This window comes from Lontra canadensis, unplaced genomic scaffold, assembly GCF_010015895.1.
Source record: "Lontra canadensis isolate GAN:19392208 unplaced genomic scaffold, GSC_riverotter_1.0 scaffold24, whole genome shotgun sequence".
Lineage (NCBI taxonomy): Eukaryota > Metazoa > Chordata > Mammalia > Carnivora > Mustelidae > Lontra > Lontra canadensis.
In genome coordinates, this window is record NW_022631018.1 from 1120992 (window position 1) to 1140099 (window position 19108).

The 19108-nt window shown below is 36.1% G+C and overlaps 1 protein-coding gene across 3 annotated transcripts in view; it reads left to right on the forward strand.

The window, feature by feature from the left end:
• The window catches only part of TDRD5 (tudor domain containing 5), an 86417-nt gene that overhangs the window by 24027 nt on the left and 43282 nt on the right, over window positions 1–19108 (forward strand). For all 3 annotated transcript variants that reach the window (XM_032862606.1, XM_032862605.1, XM_032862604.1), the window contains exons 5-7: window positions 668–751; window positions 3169–3225; window positions 17072–17225. In XM_032862606.1, the coding sequence (XP_032718497.1) occupies window positions 668–751; window positions 3169–3225; window positions 17072–17225 (295 nt within the window). The remainder of the gene's footprint in view (window positions 1–667; window positions 752–3168; window positions 3226–17071; window positions 17226–19108) is intronic.

Consider the following 19108-nt stretch of genomic DNA (forward strand, 5'->3'; position numbering starts at 1 on the left):
CTCTCCTGTCTTTACTCCCTGCCTATCGCATTTGGATAGTCCCCCATCACTTCCTCACCTTATTTTTCTGCTTTCTCAACTGCCTGAACTGTCTCCCCTTTCCCTCCAGCTCTGAGGACTGGGCCTTGCTGCAGAACTCAGAATACCGAAGCCATCAGATAGTCACTCCACCTTCTGACCCACGTTCTGTATCCTGCCTGGTTCTTTCTCTTCTTTCCTGTTAGAACAGAGAGCTTTTCCTCCCTGCCCTGGCTCACATTCTTTCCTGCCTCCCAGGACCCTCTGCCATTCAGTCCCTTCCTTGCGTTTGGCTTTCAGTAGGCATGTTTTTAACAAACACCGAACTTTTATAAACAGAAAAAATTCAAAAATCCTTTCTGGGTAAGAGTAGGAGATTGAGTAGGAGTTTGGAAAATGGAATACTCTAGAATCTGATTGTTTCAGAGAATGTTAATTACCCTGAAAACTTGCAGAGTGTTTAGTTTAATAGATTTCATCTACTCTAAATATATTTTATATGGTATGAAATGTAACAATGCCTCTTAAGCATTTACCCATTTGATTGAAAGACATTTCCTGTGGTAGGTGTTTCCTTTTACATATCGTTCAGATTTATCTTTGATCTTTTTCTTTTTGGCTTATAACTTGAACTTTTTTTTTTTCATAGCTGGAGAACACATTCAAATCAGTTATTGCACAGATTGGACCTGGAGGGACTATCAATCCAGAACTAAAACATAAGATACGATTTGTAAGTATTTTCTGTTTCTGGGAAATGAATAGGAATAATCAGTTACACATTTAGATCTCATTTGTGGTTAAATTTTCTTTGCCTGTGAGTATTTATTTTATACTTAATATCTTATCTTTTTAAATGTATTGCAAATAGAGTGGCTATTCCTTTAAGATCAGAAAAAAATTACTCCTAATTTTAATGTTCTCGAAATTATTTAGCAAATGGAATTCTTCCATGCTGTCTTCCTTTTTTTCTTCCTCTTACCCCCATAAATCATTGTTAGCAAACAGTTCAAGGTATTTCCAGTATCAGTTTCATATATATGGATGTCAAATATTATTCTAAACATTATATGGCATTCCACTCTGCCAGTGCACTTTCATTTATGAGATCTGGGATTGATTATGTTGCAGTTGTTTCTAGCTTTGGCTATTAAAAAAATGTTACAGTTAATGTCCTTGAACATGTGTCTGGAAGCAGACTTGTCAAAGGCATTGAATAATTTAGTTTTGGTCATTAATACTTAATCGCCCTCTAAAAGATCTGAACAGATTTGTATTCCCATTGATGGTGAAGTGTTACTATCCAATAATGTTTAATTTATACCTCTTGATTTTTATATTGAGCATCTTTTCATATGCTTAGTAGCCATTTGTATTTATTTATTTTTTAAGATTTTATTTATTTACTTAGAGAGAGAGTGAGAGAGAGTGCACAAGAAGGGAGAGGGTGAGAGGGAGAAGCAGACTTCCCGCTGAGCAGGGAGTCCCATGCAGGACTCAGTCCTGGGACTCCAGGATCATGACAGAAGGCAGTCGCTTAACCAACTGAGCCACCCAGGCACCCCTCCATCCATATTTCTTATGTGAATTATCTGTTCATGGCTTGGGCCTAATTTGTTGTTTTTCCTTTTTAATTTGTGAAAGCTCTTTGGCTGTTAATGTATCAGGCTAAAGGGTATGTACACTTAAAATTTGGTGGGAGCTATTCTTATCTGAATGATCAGAGTGCCATTACGACTCTTACTCCTTTATATTATTCCATTTCAGATGTCGTGGTTTTATTGGGTGAAATGCAAAACCCTATTTTTTCATTCGAACCCTATTGTTTTGTTTGGACATTTGGCCATGTACCCAATGATTATGGGGCATCTGGGTGGCTCAGTGGGTTAAAGCCTCTGCCTTCGGCTCAGGTCATGATCCCAGGGTCCTGGGATTGAGCCCCGCATCGGGCTCTCTGCTCAGCGGGGAGCCTGCTTCTCCCTCTCTCTCTCTGCCTGCCTCTCTGCCTACTTGTGATCTCTGTCAAATAAATGAATAAAATCTTTAAAACAAAAAAAAAGAAAAAAAAAGTTTATATATATCTCAGTTAATTTACATGGCAGTATCTTCTTGACATATTAAAACAGATTTTATAGAATAGGATGTTTAGTATTGTCCTTTCATGTAAAATCATGTATAATGTGTGTGTCTACATGAAGAGGTTCTTAAAGGATGATTTATTAAAAGCAGCAACAATTATCTCTGGTCGTAGGATTTTGGAACCATTTTTATATTTTTCTGAAGCTTGATTTAGACTTTTTAATGAAACATGTAATATTTGGAAAAATCTGGACGACACAAACCTTTCAAACTTTGAGGTAGAGTAATTTAGGAATTTTTCCTAAAAGATAGTATGCAAATATGAAAATAATTATATTTGTGACAATAAAATACAGGACACAGCCATAAATAGAGGATCAAGTAAGTAAATGTAGGTATATCTGAAAACTCTATAGCTAGTAAACATGTTGATCCATATTTACTGACATGTAGAGTTGCTTATGATATGGTAATAAAAAAACTTGTTATAGAAATGGTGACTTTATTTTTATATTAAATACAGGTATTTTTATGTGCATATGGGCAACAATAACTATGATAACTTTTTCTTTGCTTAACTGAATTTTTCAAAGTTTTCTATAGTATTCATTTTCTTTTCTACCATTTAAAATGTTTGAGAGGTGCCTGGCTGACTCATTCGGTAGAGTTTGTGACTCTCGATCTCGGGGTTGTGAGTTCGAGCCCCACACTAGGTGTTATGATTACTTAAAGATAAAACATTTAAAATAAAATGCTTGAAATTATGCTGTAGAATATTTATGTGAGCTAAAGCTAACTATGTTTTCTAAAGAATTGTAGGAATTTCTGGAGAGCTGTGGCATTGCAGTACTGTGCAAGAATGATTTCTCAACTCTGGAAATATTGGAAGCCTTTTTTTTGTTATCCTTTTTTAAAAACTGATTTTAAAAATATTGTGACTTTTCATTCATTCACTCACTAATCTTATTTTTTATCTTTGTTACTATTTAAGTTTATAGTGTTTTTATTTTGATATTTTGCTAGCCAGAATCCTAATAATGTCTATTTATATTGTATTGTATTTTCTATTAGGTAGTATCCAAGTTTCCAGAGGGTTTGCTTATTTCTAAACTGCTCAGAGAGTTTGAGGTGAGTATTTTATTTTTCATCAACCATGTTTATTTTTTTATTTCTTAGGTTTCTTTGATGTGTAGAAATTTTGTGTCTACTCCTTGGTTCCTCCAGGTCTATGCGGTACTTCAACATTTTGTTTTGCATTTTCTTTACTAAAAGAGTTAAGAATATGGTCCTTTATAAGTACCTCATTATACATAGGATATCTTTACCATTTAATGTTATGATATTATTAGAATAAAAGTTAATTTATTTTTAAGGTCTGGCAATGCAAGTTGTCAGTGGGAATTTGGAAAAACAGAATATGTCCTCCAATATTGTGAGAAAAAACCCCTTTGGAGTTTTGACAGTATCAAAGTTGAAGATAAGCACCCCCAGTGGTCCAGCATTTCCACTTCTACATACATACTATAGAGAAACTCTTACGTGTGTGCGTGTGGAGACCTGCATAAGGCATGTGCATCTGGCAGCAGAGACAAAAACTGGAAACAGATTAAATGACTGTCAATAGGAGAATGGATAAATAGAGACTGACATTTATGTGATGGAATAATACATTGTAGATAAAATAAACTAGGTGTATTCTGCAACATGGGTCATCATCTGTTTAGTGAAAAAATCAAGTTGCAGAATGGTAATTTAGACCCTGTCACATAGCCAGTTTAAAAAATGGTAAGATATGGGTATATACTAGCTCTGTGCTGGGCTCTGTTCTGAATGCTTTTCATATTGTAGTTTATTTGATTTTTCACAACAGACTGAAGCACAAGAAGTAACTTGCCTAAGGGGCAGGTGGTAACAGGTCGAGTCAGGATTTGAACCCCAGGTTTTGAATCCTGAATCTTAACTTCCTTGCCATGGAAACTGTCATATATATAAACAGATATAAACAGATTTTGTGAGATACTACAGCATAATGGTTAAATACATTAGCTTCTCTGTGCTGGTTTATAAATGATATCTAAAGTGAGGATAACTAACTTAGAGAGTTTTGTCAAGTTTTAATGACTTAAAAATGAAATACTTAGAACAGTGCCTGCCCCTGTTCTAAGTATTTCATTTTTAAGTAATTGTTTTAAGTAATTGTTCAATAAATATTAACTCTTAGAAGAAAGAAAAGATTGAAAAGATAGGCATCATCCCGTGGAAATGATGGAGAAGACTTAAGTTCCCATTGTTTTAAAAATATGAATCTTTTTGTGCCGCAAAATTTTAGACTTAAAGGGTCTTGGTGACGAACCAGCAAATTAACTTAACCTTATAATGAAATTCCAGAATAAAGTCTGTAAGAGAATATGACTTATCACAAAATGTATGGGTAAAATCAGTCTCCTATGCCAGAGTCACAACTGAAAGTGAAGATTTTTATACCACAGTCAAATGTAGCTTGTAATAACAGCTCAAGGTGTTAAGCTTGCAAGTCAGCAATCTTGGGGAAGTTAAAACCTTTTAATGTTATAGCGAAGCTCTTTGCTTTTCTTAGTAAACAGGCAGAAATTCAGCTTCATGATTAGAAGTATACACTAAGTATAGATTTATTTTAACTTTTGTTCTAACTTATAAAAACATTTGCTTAACCCTTTATTTATCCAGTGTGATAAAAAAGCTACCTGTTTGATTTGCCCTCCTGAACTACCTGTTCGGTAGTCTGTGTTCAAAATGGCTTGTTCGGTTGTTAAATGAAGGGAAAATATTGTAGTGGCAGCATAGTTTTTGGCTTTCCCTGAGGCTCCACATAAAGACAGAGAAATTAGATAGCAAAACTAAAAATCCACTGATAATATCTACAACAAAATTGGGTAATATATTTTCTAAGAACTTTTGTGTGGAGAGTAATTACCAGCAGCTACAAGGTCTTCATGTTACCAGTGTCTGTGTCAGGAGAAAATAGAAGGAAATAAGGGAGCCAATTTCTGATGGATCTGGGAATAAAAAATTACAAAGTAACTGTAAGATAATTCACTAGATAGTATAGCAAGCCATTTTAAAAACAGCAGCTGAAACTGGATAATACTTTGCTATATCTAATAGCAGAGAGTGTTTCATGGTAAGGCTTGAATCAGGCTGGAGCATGGTAGCCTCTGTGAATTCTTGAAATGGACAGGCCAGAGTTCCCTTCCAGATAGGACCAGACATGAGAGAAAAATGGAGCAGGATAGGGACCATAGAAAAAGAAGGTCCAGATGTAAGGCTTAAAAGAAGAGAGCCAGGATATTTCAAAAACAGATATATATGTAAATAAATATCTATCTATCTATCTATCTAAATATATAAAAAAATATATAAATATATATATATATTTTTAAAAAATTTGAGTGTCATTGACCATGTTACACTTGTTTGAAGTGTACTTCATGGCAACTGAACAAGTTTAAGTATGATGCTATTCTCACCACTATTGTAGCTGCCATCTGTCACCATACAACACTATTACAGTATCATTGACTATATTCCTTATGCTATGCCTTTATTCCTGTGACTAACTCCATTCCATAACTGGAACCTGCATCTCCCACTCCCTTTGACCATTTGCCCATCCTCCCCATCCACTGCCTTCTGGCAACCATCAGTTCTCTGTGTTTACAGGTCTGATTCTGCATTTTTGTTGTTCTTTTTTTTTTTTTTTTAATATTCCACATATGAGTGAAGTCGTGTGGTATGTCTTTCTCAGTCTGACTTATTTCACTTAGCATTGTACCCTCTAGGCCCATCCATGTTGTTGCAGATGGCAAGATCCTCTCCTTTTCTATGGCTGTGTAATAGTCCTGTGTGTGTACCACATCTTCCTTATCCATTCATCTACTGATGGACTCTTGGGTTGCTTCCATTATTTTGGGTGCTGTAAATAATATTGCAAGAAACATAGTGGTACATAGATTAAATTAATGTTTTCATTTTTGGGGGGTAAATCCCTAATAATAAAATTATTGGATCATATGGTATTTTTATTTTTAATTTTTTGAGGAACTTTTGTGGCTGTACTAAGGTACTATATTTCTTAACAGTATATGAGAATAGTAGAAGGACATCTGAAGCAGAAGAGCAGTCCAGAATGTTATACAAATTAGGAAAATGAATTTCACCTAAAATATGCAACAGAAGAGGATCAGAACCAAACATCTTCACTGTGTTAAGAAAAAGAGAGAATAAGGAGAAGAGTAATTTATCTATAGATAGTGAAAGCATGTCAGAAATGCATGCCCTTAATACAGATCAAAACTGAAGCCTACTTTTTCAAAAAGATACATTAAGAAAGTTGTTCTTTCATGAACAACATAAATCTGAAGTATATGGATTTGGAAGTAAGGTGATAATAGACTGGGCAGAATTAGAAAGAAAAGAAAAAATCATTTCCAAAATGAAGACTAAACTGCAAAGATGATAAGAGCAAAAAATACAACAGATAATGCCCTTAGGAAAAAAGAAAACAGGTAAATATGAGGAACATTTTGAAAATTCAGAGGAAATGAAGGAGGCACTGGGGATCTAGGCATAAAAAATCTCTGTAAGGTTTTTGAAATCTAGTGAGAAACTCAGGCATGCAAATAAATTAAGATGATATGTATGAGTAGCTTATATTGGAACAATCTTGAAGATAAGTATTATAAATTCTGGACAAAGTTTTAAAAAACCACTGTCTGAAGGTACTAAATCAATATCTAAAAGTAGGCAGAGTTGCGCCTGGGCGGCTCAGTGGGTTAAAGCCTCTGCCTTCGGCTCAGGTCGTGATCTCAGGGTCCTGGGATTGAGCCCTACATCAGGCTCTCTGCTTGGCAGGGAGCCTGCTTCCCCCTCTCTCTCTGCCTGTCTCTTGCCTACTTGTCATCTCTGTCAAATAAATAAATAAAATCTTTTAAAAAAATATAAAGTAAAAGTAGGCAGAAACTGGACAGGATTCACCATCTGGAAGAGGGAATGACACCTTTTTTATTTGCCTAGATTTTGGCCTCATCCAATGTTTGGAATTTTGGATTTGGACAAAAACCAGAAGTATATACTGGCTTAAAGAACTAGAGGACAGTGTTTAGAGCTGTGTAAGCAGCTGAAAAATGAAGGGAGAAATTTTAGGATAGAGAGAGCTACGGAGGAGGAACAACAAATTCTGCACATAAATTCTGCCCAAATCTCTGGTTGATATTTGAACTATGCATGGTTGCAGCAGGGTCAAAGTAGCCTAGTAAGGCTAAAAGAACTAACTATATTTCAGCTGTTGATCATCACAGAGAGGCAGAATTTAAGTTTGGCCAAATTTATGGCCTGCTAAAACAAAGCAAAAAGCAGTTGGCTTAAAAGGAATATGAACAATTCCAGAATCTTTTTGGTATATCATTCATCATGTCCAGGATACAAACCAATTTACTAAATCAGAAACAAAATATAATTAAGAAACAAAATATCCTTAGTGAAGAGAAAAAGTAATCAATGGAAATATTGGTGATGCAGATGTTGAAGTTAGAAAAAGGGTTTTAAAGAGCTTTTATAGTCCTGTTAAGGGATATAAAGATATATGTGTTCATACTGGATGAAAAGATAACATGTCTTACTGGAGAAAAACTATTAAAAAAATGATTTTCTAAAAGTTAAAAAAAAAATTCACTGCAGTATTTTAATAAACTGGAAGTGGCAGAAGGAAGCACTGGTGAACTTCAGGACAGATCAATAGAAATGGTTCAATCTGAAGAATAGAGAAAATAAATGAAAGATTAAAAAAAGCAGAGCACTTGGGTGGCTCAGGGGGTTAAGGCCGCTGCCTTCAGCTCAGGTCATGATCCCAGGGTCCTGGGATTGAGCCCCACATCGGGCTCCCTGCTCAGCGGGGACCCTGCTTCCTCCTCTCTCTCTGCCCACTTGTGACCTCTGTCAAATAAATAAATAAATAAATAAATAAAATCTTAAAAAAAAAAAAAAGCAGAGTCTGAGAGACTGGTGGGACAATATCAGGTGGTCTAACATAGATATAATTGGTGATGAGCAAAAGAAAGGAGAGAAAATAGGAAAATATTTGAAAAAATAATGGCTGAAAATATTCCAAATTTTTGTGAAAGAAGTTTACAGATTTAAGAAGCCCAGATAACTTTACACAGTGAATATAAAGAAAACTTCACACAGGCACATCATAGTCAAACTGCAGAAAACCAGAGATAATTAGAAAATTCTGAAAGCACCCAGAGAAACATGATTTTTAGAGAAAATCCTGAAAGCAGTGAAATGTATACAGAGGAATAATGACACAAATGATGGCTGACTTCTCATTAGAAACAATAAAGACTAAAAGCAAGTGGAGGGACATCTTTAAAGTGCTCATAGGAAAAATAATGTTAGGCCAAAATTTTATACCTATTGATCGTAGTGTTCAAGAATGAAAGTAAAGGGGCGCCTGGGTGGCTCAGTGGGTTGGAGCCTCTGCCTTCGGCTCGGGTCATGGTCTCAGGGTCCTAAGATCGAGCCCCGCGTCAGGCTCTCTGCTCAGCGGGGAGCCTGCTTCCTCCTCTCTCTCTGCCTGCCTCTCTGCCTACTTGTGATCTCTGTCTGTCAAATAAATAAATAAAATCTTAAAAAAAAAAAAAGAATGAAAGTAAAAAAAGACATTTTCAAATAATCAAAAATTGCAAATTAATAGTAAGCAGCCCTGCACTGTAAGAAATTCTAAAGAACATTCTTCAGGCTGAACAAAATGATGCTAGATTGCACTTAAATCCACAGGGAGAATTGAAGATCACGGGAAATGTTAAGTGGTCTTTTATATATAAGACTTTTCTTTCATCACTTAAATATATGACTGCTTTAAGCAAAAATTATAACATTGTGTAACTGGGTTTATAGCATGTAGATGATGTGGATGTAATGCACGTGAAAACCAGAGCATAATTGGAGTACATTGAGCTATGAGGTTCTTTATATTTTATGTGAGGTAGTACAGTGATATCAAAAAATTAAGGGTGTAAAAAATAGCCATAAAAATGCAGAGTTGCAGCTATAAAAACAGTAGATAAATTAAAATGGAATTATACAAAGATACTCAGTGAACCCAAAGGAAGATGGTGTTTATTGTTCAGCTGTCTTGCTTGAAAGACAACAACGGAACAAAGTTTGAGAGGAACGGAATACAGATGGGATCAGAAGAAATTAAATAGAAAAATGTTGGGGCATCTGGGTGGCTTAATCAGTTATGCATCTAACTCTTGATTTTAGCTCAGGTCTTGATCTCAGGGTTGTGAGTTTGAGCCCCATATTGGGCTCCACAGTGGGCCTACTTAAAAAAATAGCAAAATGGTAGCTGTAAATCCAATTATATTAATTTCATAAATGTAAGTGGGTGAAATATTAGAATTAATGAAATTGTGAGAGGATGTAAAGATGCTACTATCTAACATTAACAAGAAACACACTGTAAATATAAAGACAGATTGAAAGTAAAAGATGGATAAGACATACATGAAATAAGCAAAAAAGAACTGAATTGATTTTAAAAATTGAGATAAAGCAGAGTTCAAGGCAATATGTATTATCAGAGGGCCATTATATAAGGATAGAGGATCAGTTCTTTTTTTTTGTTTTGTTTTGTTTTGTTTTAATTTATTTTAATTTTTTTTATAAACATATAATGTATTTTTATCCCCAGGGGCACAGGTCTGTGAATCGCCAGGTTTACACACTTCACAACACTCACCATAGCACATACACATACCCTCCCCAATATCCATAACCCCACCTCCCTCTCCCTCCCCCCATGCCCCCAGCAACCCTCAGTTTGTTTTGTGAGATTAAGAGTCACTTATGGTTTGTCTTCCTCCCGATCCCATCTTGTTTCATTTTTTTCCCTCCTTACCCCCCCCCCAAGCCCCCATGTTGCATCTCCACTTCCTCATATCAGGGAGATCATATGATAGTTGTCTTTCTCCAGTTGACTTATTTCACTAAGCGTGATACCCTCTAGTTCCATCCACGTTGTCGCAAATGGCAAGATTTCATTTCTTTTGATGGCTGCATAATATTCCATTGTGTATATATACCACATCTTTATCCATTCATCTGTTGATGGACATCTAGGTTCTTTCCATAATTTGGCTATTGTAGACATTGCTGCTATAAATATTCGGGTGCACGTGCCCCTTCGGATCACTACGTTTGTATCTTTAGGGTAAATACCCAGTAGTGCAATTGCTGGGTCATAGGGTAGTTCTATTTTCAACATTTTGAAGAACCTCCATGCTGTTTTCCAGAGTGGTTGCACCAGCTTGCATTCCCACCAACAGTGTCGGAAGGGTCCCCTTTCTCCACATCCTCGCCAGCATCTGTCATTTCCTGACTTGTTAATTTTAGCCATTCTGACTGGTGTGAGCTGATATCTCATTGTGGTTTTGGTTTGTATTTCCCTGATGCCGAGTGATGTGGAGCAGTTTTTCATGTGTCTGTTGACCATCTGGATGTCTTCTTTGCAGAAATGTCTGTTCATGTCCTCTGCCCATTTCTTGACTGGATTATTTGTTCTTTGGGTGTTGAGTTTGCTAAGTTCTTTATAGATTTTGGACACTAGCCCTTTATCTGATATGTCATTTGCAAATATCTTCTCCCATTTTGTCAGTTGTCTTTTGGTTTTGTTGACGTTTCCTTTGCTGTGCAAAAGCTTTTGATCTTGATAAAATCCCCATAGTTCATTTTTGCCCTTGCTTCCCTTGCCTTTGGCGATGTTCCTAGGAAGAAGTTGCTGTGGCTGAGGTCAAAGAGGTTGCTGCCTGTGTTCTCCTCAAGGATTTTGATGGATTCCTTTCTCACATTGAGGTCCTTCATTCATTTTGAGTCTATTTTCATGTGTTGTATAAGGAAATGGTCCAATTTCATTTTTCTGCATGTGGCTGTCCAATTTTCCCAACACCATTTATTGAAGAGGCTGTCGTTTTTCCATTGGACATGCTTTCCTGCTTTGTTGAAGATTAGTTGACGATAGAGTTGAGGGTCTATTTCTGGGCTCTCTATTCCGTTCCATTGATCTATATGTGTGTTTTTGTGCCAGTACCATACTGTCTTGATGATGACAGCTTTGTAATAGAGCTTGAAGTATCATGAAAGAGATTTTGTTATTATAGATCCTACAGATATAAAATGACAAGGGAATATTATAAACAACTGTGTGAGTCATTTGACAGCTTAGAAGAAATGAACGAATCCCTTAAAAGATACAAATTGAACCTGAAGAGGAGAAGTAAAATTGTCTGTATTTGCAGGAAATACGTTTATGTGGAATATATAGAATATATTCAGGAATCCATGAAAAAACTGCTAGAACTAACAAGATACAGGTTAATATTTGAAAAACCTGTTACATTTCTATATAAAGGCAGAAAACAATTAGAAATTTAGAAACTTCTGTCAAACTTAAGTAACTTGAAAACAAGATTAACAAAGAAATGTAAGACATCTACACTGAAAACTACTCAACATTTCTGAGAGAAATGCAAGAGGTAACACATTCATGGCTGAGAAGTCTCAGTATTGTTGTTATGCTTCAGATTCATTATATTCTTCATCACAGTTCCTGCAGGCTATTTGTGAACATTGAAAAACCCATGAATTTGTCATATAGGAGCATACATGAAGATAGCCATTCATATGTGCTCAAGTGATTTTTTTTTTTTTAAGATTTTATTTATTTATTTGACAGAGAGAAAGATCACAAGTAGGAAGAGAGGCAGGTAGAGAGAGAAGGGGAAGCAGGCTCTCTGGAGCCTGATGCGGGGCTCGATCCCAGGACCCTGGGATCATGACCTGAGCCGAAGGCAGAGGCTTAACCCACTGAGCCACCCAGGCGCCCCTCAAGTGATTTTTGACAGAGATGCCAAAGGAATTAAATGGGCAAAGGAGTATCTGTTCAGAAAATGGTGCTGGAACAACTGAATATCCCTAAAGGAGAAAAATGAACCTCAACCTCAACCTTGTACTGTGTACCAAAGTTAATTTGAGAGATATTATAGACTCAAATGAAAAGGTTGACAATTAAAGCATCTTGAAGAAAACACATATTCATAACCTGGGGATAGATAAAGAGTTTCTTAGGACATAAAAAGCAACAATCGTTTAAAGGAAAATTGATAGAGATTTTATTAAAATTGTATTTAGGAGACTACTTAAAAATTAATAGGCAGATTACAGACTGGGGAGAAATATTTACAATCATACATCTAAAAAAAGACTTAAATCCAGAATACATAAAGAACCTTTTGTAGCTCTGTTACAGAAAGCCAGACAATCCATTAAAAAAATTGCAAAAAATGAACAGTTTGCAAATGCAGATATGTGCATGCATTATAGTAAACACTCATACATTTTTAATGCAAGTATAAAATGGTACAACTACTTTTGAAATTGTTCTCTTTCTTATAAAATAACCATATATTTACCCCCTTGACCCAGATGTTTCCCAAGAAAAATCAAAGGCTGTGTCCCTTCCCCAAGACTTGTACGTATTACTCTTAACAGCTTTATACTAAGTAGCCCAAACCGAAAACAACCCTATTATTCACCAGTGGGAAAATGAATAAAGAAATTGTGGTATATTTTTACAGTCAAATACGTACTCACCTTTAAGAAGACATAAACCAATAACATGAACCAACATGGATGAATCTGAGAAGCACTTTCTGGTGAACAAAGCCTTACGCAGAATAGTACTGTAGGAGGTTTTCCATATGAAATGCTAGAATAGCTAAATAAACACATAAACTCTGTGATGGAAAAGACTTATTTGTCTCTAGGCAAGGGAGGACTTGCTGGGCTGATAGAAGTGTTCTATGTATTGAACAGGGGTTTGGGTTATACAGTTTTGCTTTTATCAAAGCCATTGAATGGTCACCTGAAGTTTTGAAGTGTTTCAGTGTATGTCAGTTTTACCTTAAAAAACTAACGTAGTGAAACCAGTTAATTATGTGCATGCTAACTTACTTTGAGGTTACGGGTATTGATGTTTGGAGGTTACTCTAAAATGTATAAAAGGATGGGTGCCTGGGTGGCTCTGTTGGTTGAGTGACTGCCTTCAGCTCAGGTCATGATCCCAGACTTCCGGGATCGAGTCCCGCATCGGGCTCCCAGCTCCTTGGGGAGTCTGCTTCTCTCTCTGATCTTCTCCTCTCTCATGCTCTCTCTCACTCATTCTTTTGCAAATAAATAAATAAATAATCTTTAAAAAAATAAATAAAATGTATAAAAGGATAACATGATTGGTAGGTGGATGGGTAGATGATAAAGCAAATATAGGAGAATACTAATAATTATATCACTGAGCCTGGTAGATGTTCACTGTCCAAGTTTTTCACCTCCTGCCATGTTTGACTTTTTTTTTTTTTTTAAGATTTTAATTATTTGACAGATAGAGAGAGACCGTGAGAGAGACACAAGCAGGGGGAGTGGGAGAGGGAGAAGCAGACGCCTCGCTGGGCAGGGAGCCTGATGCGGAGCTCAATCCCAGGAACCTGAGATCATGACCTGAGCTGAAGGCAGACACTTGACAACTGAGCCATCCAGGCGCCGCATGTTTGAAATTTTTTATAAGACTATGTGAGAAAAAATGAACAAAGGTAAAGACGTAAGAGAAAGTAACAGATTTTGAAAACATGCAGAGAAGAGCCAACATATAAATAATAAAACCAAAGAGTGAAACAGAACAAATACTGAAAACTATAGTTTGAGTGAACTTTACTAAAATGGAAGATTTGAAGCTGTGTATTGAAAGAACACATGACATACTTGGGAATGTTCACCAGAAAGACCCACATCAAATTATTGGACTTAAAGGAAAAGAACAATCCTTTGGACATCTAACCAAAAGAGCAAGTGATTTATAAGGGAGACAGAATTAGGTTATGGATATTTTCACAGCAGTATTTTATGCTAGAAGAAAAGGGCATAACATATTTCATATACTCAAGGAAAAAAAATGTAGGCCAAGGATTTTATAGCTAGCAAAATTAACCTTCAAGTATAGAGCACCAGAGAAGCTGTCATCACCATGCGAGAATTCAAGAACTATTGTTCTCCTGAGTCCTCAAGGAGTCTGCTGTTGAATGAACTTAAGAAAACTGGAACTGTTGAGAGGTAACAACAAAAGAACTGACAGTGACCGCTCCTTGTAAAAGTAAGAGCAAATGAGGGTTAGAAGGAGATAATATAGTACATGATGGCTATATAGTCTGATAATGTAGATAAAGAACAATTCCACGAAATGACAGAGAAGTAGTCAGCATAGGCATAAAAGTTTAATTGCTTTTATTATATTGATGGTGCTAATGTTAGTCCTGTTACTCAATTTGGAGACTGTTGTATAATGTGCTATAGAGCATAGTAATAATTATGGGATAGATGGAAGCAATTACAGGATAATTTTAATTGTGTGTATAAACATATTATAGTTGCATAAACAGAACCTGGAATATCTTTTCATTCCAGACTAATAAGGAACCTATTAAAGACTAGGCTCACATCAGAAGGGCTTAGGAATCCACTTGATGACTTACTTTGGGAATCATCAGTAAGGTTAATACATGCAGTGGTTTGAAGCCCATCAGATGTTTAATTCTTTGAGTTCCTATGATATTAAAAACTAACTGGTAATCATGGAGGATGATAGAGAACCAATTTATTTTCTTGAAAAATAATAAAAAGAAAGCCAGTCACTTATCCTGGCTTTGCTAAATGAACTGGTATGACTGGGTAACCCGGTAGCTGATGAGGGGAGCATATCCATAAAATGTTCCAACTAAATAACAAAAAAGAATTGATAGAATTTCACTATGTTAAAATCCTTAATAAAATAGCAGATCTAGGTATGGACCAGGAATGGCTCCTGACACCACCAAAAAAGAGACATCCAGACATTATATGCCTCTTTATAATTATTCAGCATCGCTTCAAGTCACAGAGCATGAGTCTGACCAAGCCTTTGATCCAGAAAACAGAAAACAGTTTTTGCACTGGAGTGTCATCTTGCAAAATCCACACAGTGAGGAAATAAATCATGTAATAGGATATATTCATATATTTGAGGGCACAAATATAAACTCTAAGTTGAATTGGAAGAGAGAAGTGCTTATGGTTGGGAGTCTGTAAAGCTGGAGACGGAACAAAGAAATTAAGGAAAAAATGTACCTGACATATCCATCAATGGACAGAACCAACTTACTAATACTAATTCTCCATCTACAAAGCAGAACTCAACTGTGTCATGTACTGATAGGGGATTATCTCTGTATTAACTGAAAAATGTACAATAGATATAATCTATTATGCCGAAATATGCTGTGTGTTCAGATTTTGACAGTTTCTAGAAAGTTGCTCAAGAAGCTGAAGAGGAGGGTTTATGCAAGAACGTGGAATAATTGGTTACCTCCAGGGAAGAGATCTCCTGTGCCACTGAAGGATGGGATTGGGTCAGAGACTTAGTTTTGCCATATACTTTTTTGAGACTCCTAAATGACATGTATTAAAAAATTAATGAAATCCTTCCCAGATTAGTCTTGTGCTTGACTGGCCGGCATATTCATTATACTAGGCACTTTACAGAGAAGATAAACCAATAAAGAGACTAATGAACATAAAAGGGAAAGAAGCCATAATATATAATGTGCTAAGAAGGAGAGATTCAAGTCTCACTCACCATTATCTTTCCCCTTTCTTCTACCAGACTTTTCTCTCTTGGTATATTCATGACTAGCTATAGATGTATATTAGCGACCCTTTAAAACAATGACTTGGCTGATGCTGGGCCTCTGTTTTTCAAGTGTCTTGGGAGAAGTCATAAAGAGTTGAGTTAGGTCCCATAGTGTCCATGAACAAGAAGGTATGCAGTCCCATCCTCTGTCAGGAGTTCGTTCTTTTGGATTGTTTACCTTCTGTGTTCCTGCCAGTTTTCCCCAAGGTGGTGCAGTCAGAGCAAGTGTTTATTTCCTGGTCTAGCTAAAGGAACAGAAAAAGAATTATGATTAGTTCAGTGGCTTTACCATGGTTAGGGAGACAGAGGTTTAGGAATTTGAACATTTTAATGGGGGATCTCACTAACAAGGGCAAACTTTCAATTCATTGTGCAGTTTAAACCAAACGTATTTTGTATATATCCCATATATATTTTTCTATATTTGGTATAATTTTTCTTCTTTTGCAAGTCCAGAAAATCGAGCAGTACTGTAGGAGTTACACTGACACCTGCTTATTAATCCAAACATCTAGGATGAAATCATGAAATTTTAAGGAAATATTTTAAAGTAGTATTACTTTATTACATGTTGAAAGTGGTAGTGAATACTTTGTCTGAAAATAAGAAAGAGACATGGGGAGATGGAGAGGAGAAGGGAATTGAGGGAAATTGGAGGGGGAGATGAACCATGAGAGACTATGGACTCTGAAAAACAATCTGAGGGTTTTGAAAAGGAGAGGGGTGGGGAGGTTGGGGGAGCCTGGTGGTGGGTATTATGGAGGGCACGTATTGCATGGAGCACGGGGTGTGGTGCATAAACAATGAAATCTGTTACACTGAAAAGAAATTAAAAAGCCAGTTTTGTTATGACTTTTGTATTTTGTGCATCGCCCCCCCCTTTAAGACTTTTGCTTTATAATCAGACATTGTTAAAAATGAGAGGTCAAAAGCCATCCTAATTTTCACTTCAATTTACCATATACTTTAAAAGGAACTTGAAACTGGCCTGGAAGGGATTTTAGGTCTCTAGGAATACTGGAATACGTGAGTTCACTGACCCTTACAAATTTAGTTTGACTAAGTCCAAATTAAGGGGCATTGTTTAAGGGCATCTGTGTATGTTATATTCCTATTATGTATGTTTTAATTTATTTCTGTTTTTTGGGGTTTTTTTGACAGATAATCTTTAAAGAGCAACTTTCACCAAAAAAATTGGGCTTCTTAAATGTGACAGAACTTGTTGGAGCTCTTAGTGACATTCTCCGTGTTGAGTTCAGGGAAGGAGAACAAGACTTACTGGTGTTTGATGCTGATACGAAGCCACTACCACCTGGTAAGTTGAATCACAATCTGAGGCAAACCTGATTTTAAAAAATTGACATGTAGTTGACATACAATTATATTACTTCTGGGTGTACAACATAGTTATTTGATAGCTCCCCATACATTCTGCTGTGCGCACCACGGTAAGTGTAGTTACATTCTGTCACCATACAGTGTTACTACACTATTGACTGTATTCTCCATGCTGTATTTTTCATTCCTGTGACCTATTTATTTTATAACTGGAGGTTTGTACCTCTTCATATTCTTCACCTATTTTGCTATCTCCCCTGACTGCCCTCCCTTCTGACAACTATCAGTTCTCTGTATTTGTTATTATTTCCATTTTGTTTTCATTTTTAGATTCTGCATAAGAGTGAAATCATATGGTATTTGTCTTTCTCTGTCTGACTTAACTTTACTTAGCATAATACTTTCTAGGTTTATCCATGTCGTTGCAGATGGCAAGATTTCATTTCTTTTTATAGCTGACTAATATTCCATTGTATATACACTAGGGCTTTATGCATTCATCTGTAGATAAACACTTAGGTTGCTTCTATAAGTTGGCTATTGTAAATAGTACTGCAGTAAATGTAGGGGTGCATATATCTTTTTGAATTAGTGTTTTCATTTTCTTTGACTAAATACCCAGTAGTGGAATTACTGGATTGTATGCTATCTTTATTTAAAAAGAAAATTTTTTTTTGAGGGAAACTTTTTTTTTCAACAGTGGTTGCACAATTTACATTCCCACCAACAGTGCACAAGGGTTCCCTTTTCTCCATCTCCTTGTCAACACTTGTCTATTTCTTATCTTGATACTAGCCATTCTGATGGGTATAGGTGATTTCTCACTGTGGTATTGATTTTGCATTTCCCTCATGATTAAAAATGTTCAGCATCTTTTCTGTTGGCCATCCGTATGGTTTCTTTCAAAAAATGTTTATTCACATTTTCTGTCCATTTTTATTTGGATTATTTTTGGTGTTGAGTTGTAGAAGTTTTTTATGTATTTTGGATATGAACCCCTTATTGGATATGTCATTTGCAAATATATTCTCCCATTCAGTAAGTTGTCTTTTCATTTTGTTTTCCTTTGTTGTGCAAAAGTTCTTTAGTTTGATGTGGTCCCAGTAGTTTATTTATGCTTTCATTTCCCCTGCCAGAGGAGACATATCTAGAAAAATGTTACTAAGGCTGATGTCCAAGAGATTACTGCCTATGTTTTCTTTTAAGAGCTTTATGGTTTGACGTCTCACATTTGGGTCTTTAATCTATTTTGTGCTTGTTTATTTATTTATTTTAAAGAATTTGTTTATTTGACAGAGATCACAAGTAGGCAGAGAGGCAGGCAGAGAGAGAGAGAGAGAGAGAGAGGAGGAAGCAGGCTCCCTGTCGAGCAGAGAGCCCAATGTGGGACTCGATCCCAGGACCCTGAGATCATGACCTGAGCCAAAGGTAGAGGCTTAACCCACTGAGCCACTCAGGCGCCCTTGAGTTTATTTTTGTGTATAATGTAAGAAAGTGTTCCAGTTAAATTCTTTTGCATGTAACTGCCCAGTTTATTGAAAAAGACTTTCTTTTCCCCATTGTATATTCTTGCCTCCTATGTTATAGATTAATTGAACATATAAGCATGAGTTTATTTCTGGGTGTTCTGTTCAGTTGATCCATGTGTCCATTTTTGTGCCAGTCTCATACTATTTTGATTACCATACCTTTGTAGTAAGTCTTGAAATCCAGGATTGTGATACCTCTGACTTTGTTCTTTTTCAAGATTGCTTTGACTGTTTAGGATCTTTTGTGGTTCCACATAAATTTTAGGATTATTTATTTAGTTCTGTGAAAAATACTGGTGGTATTGGAGCACCTGGGTGGCAGTCAGTTGAG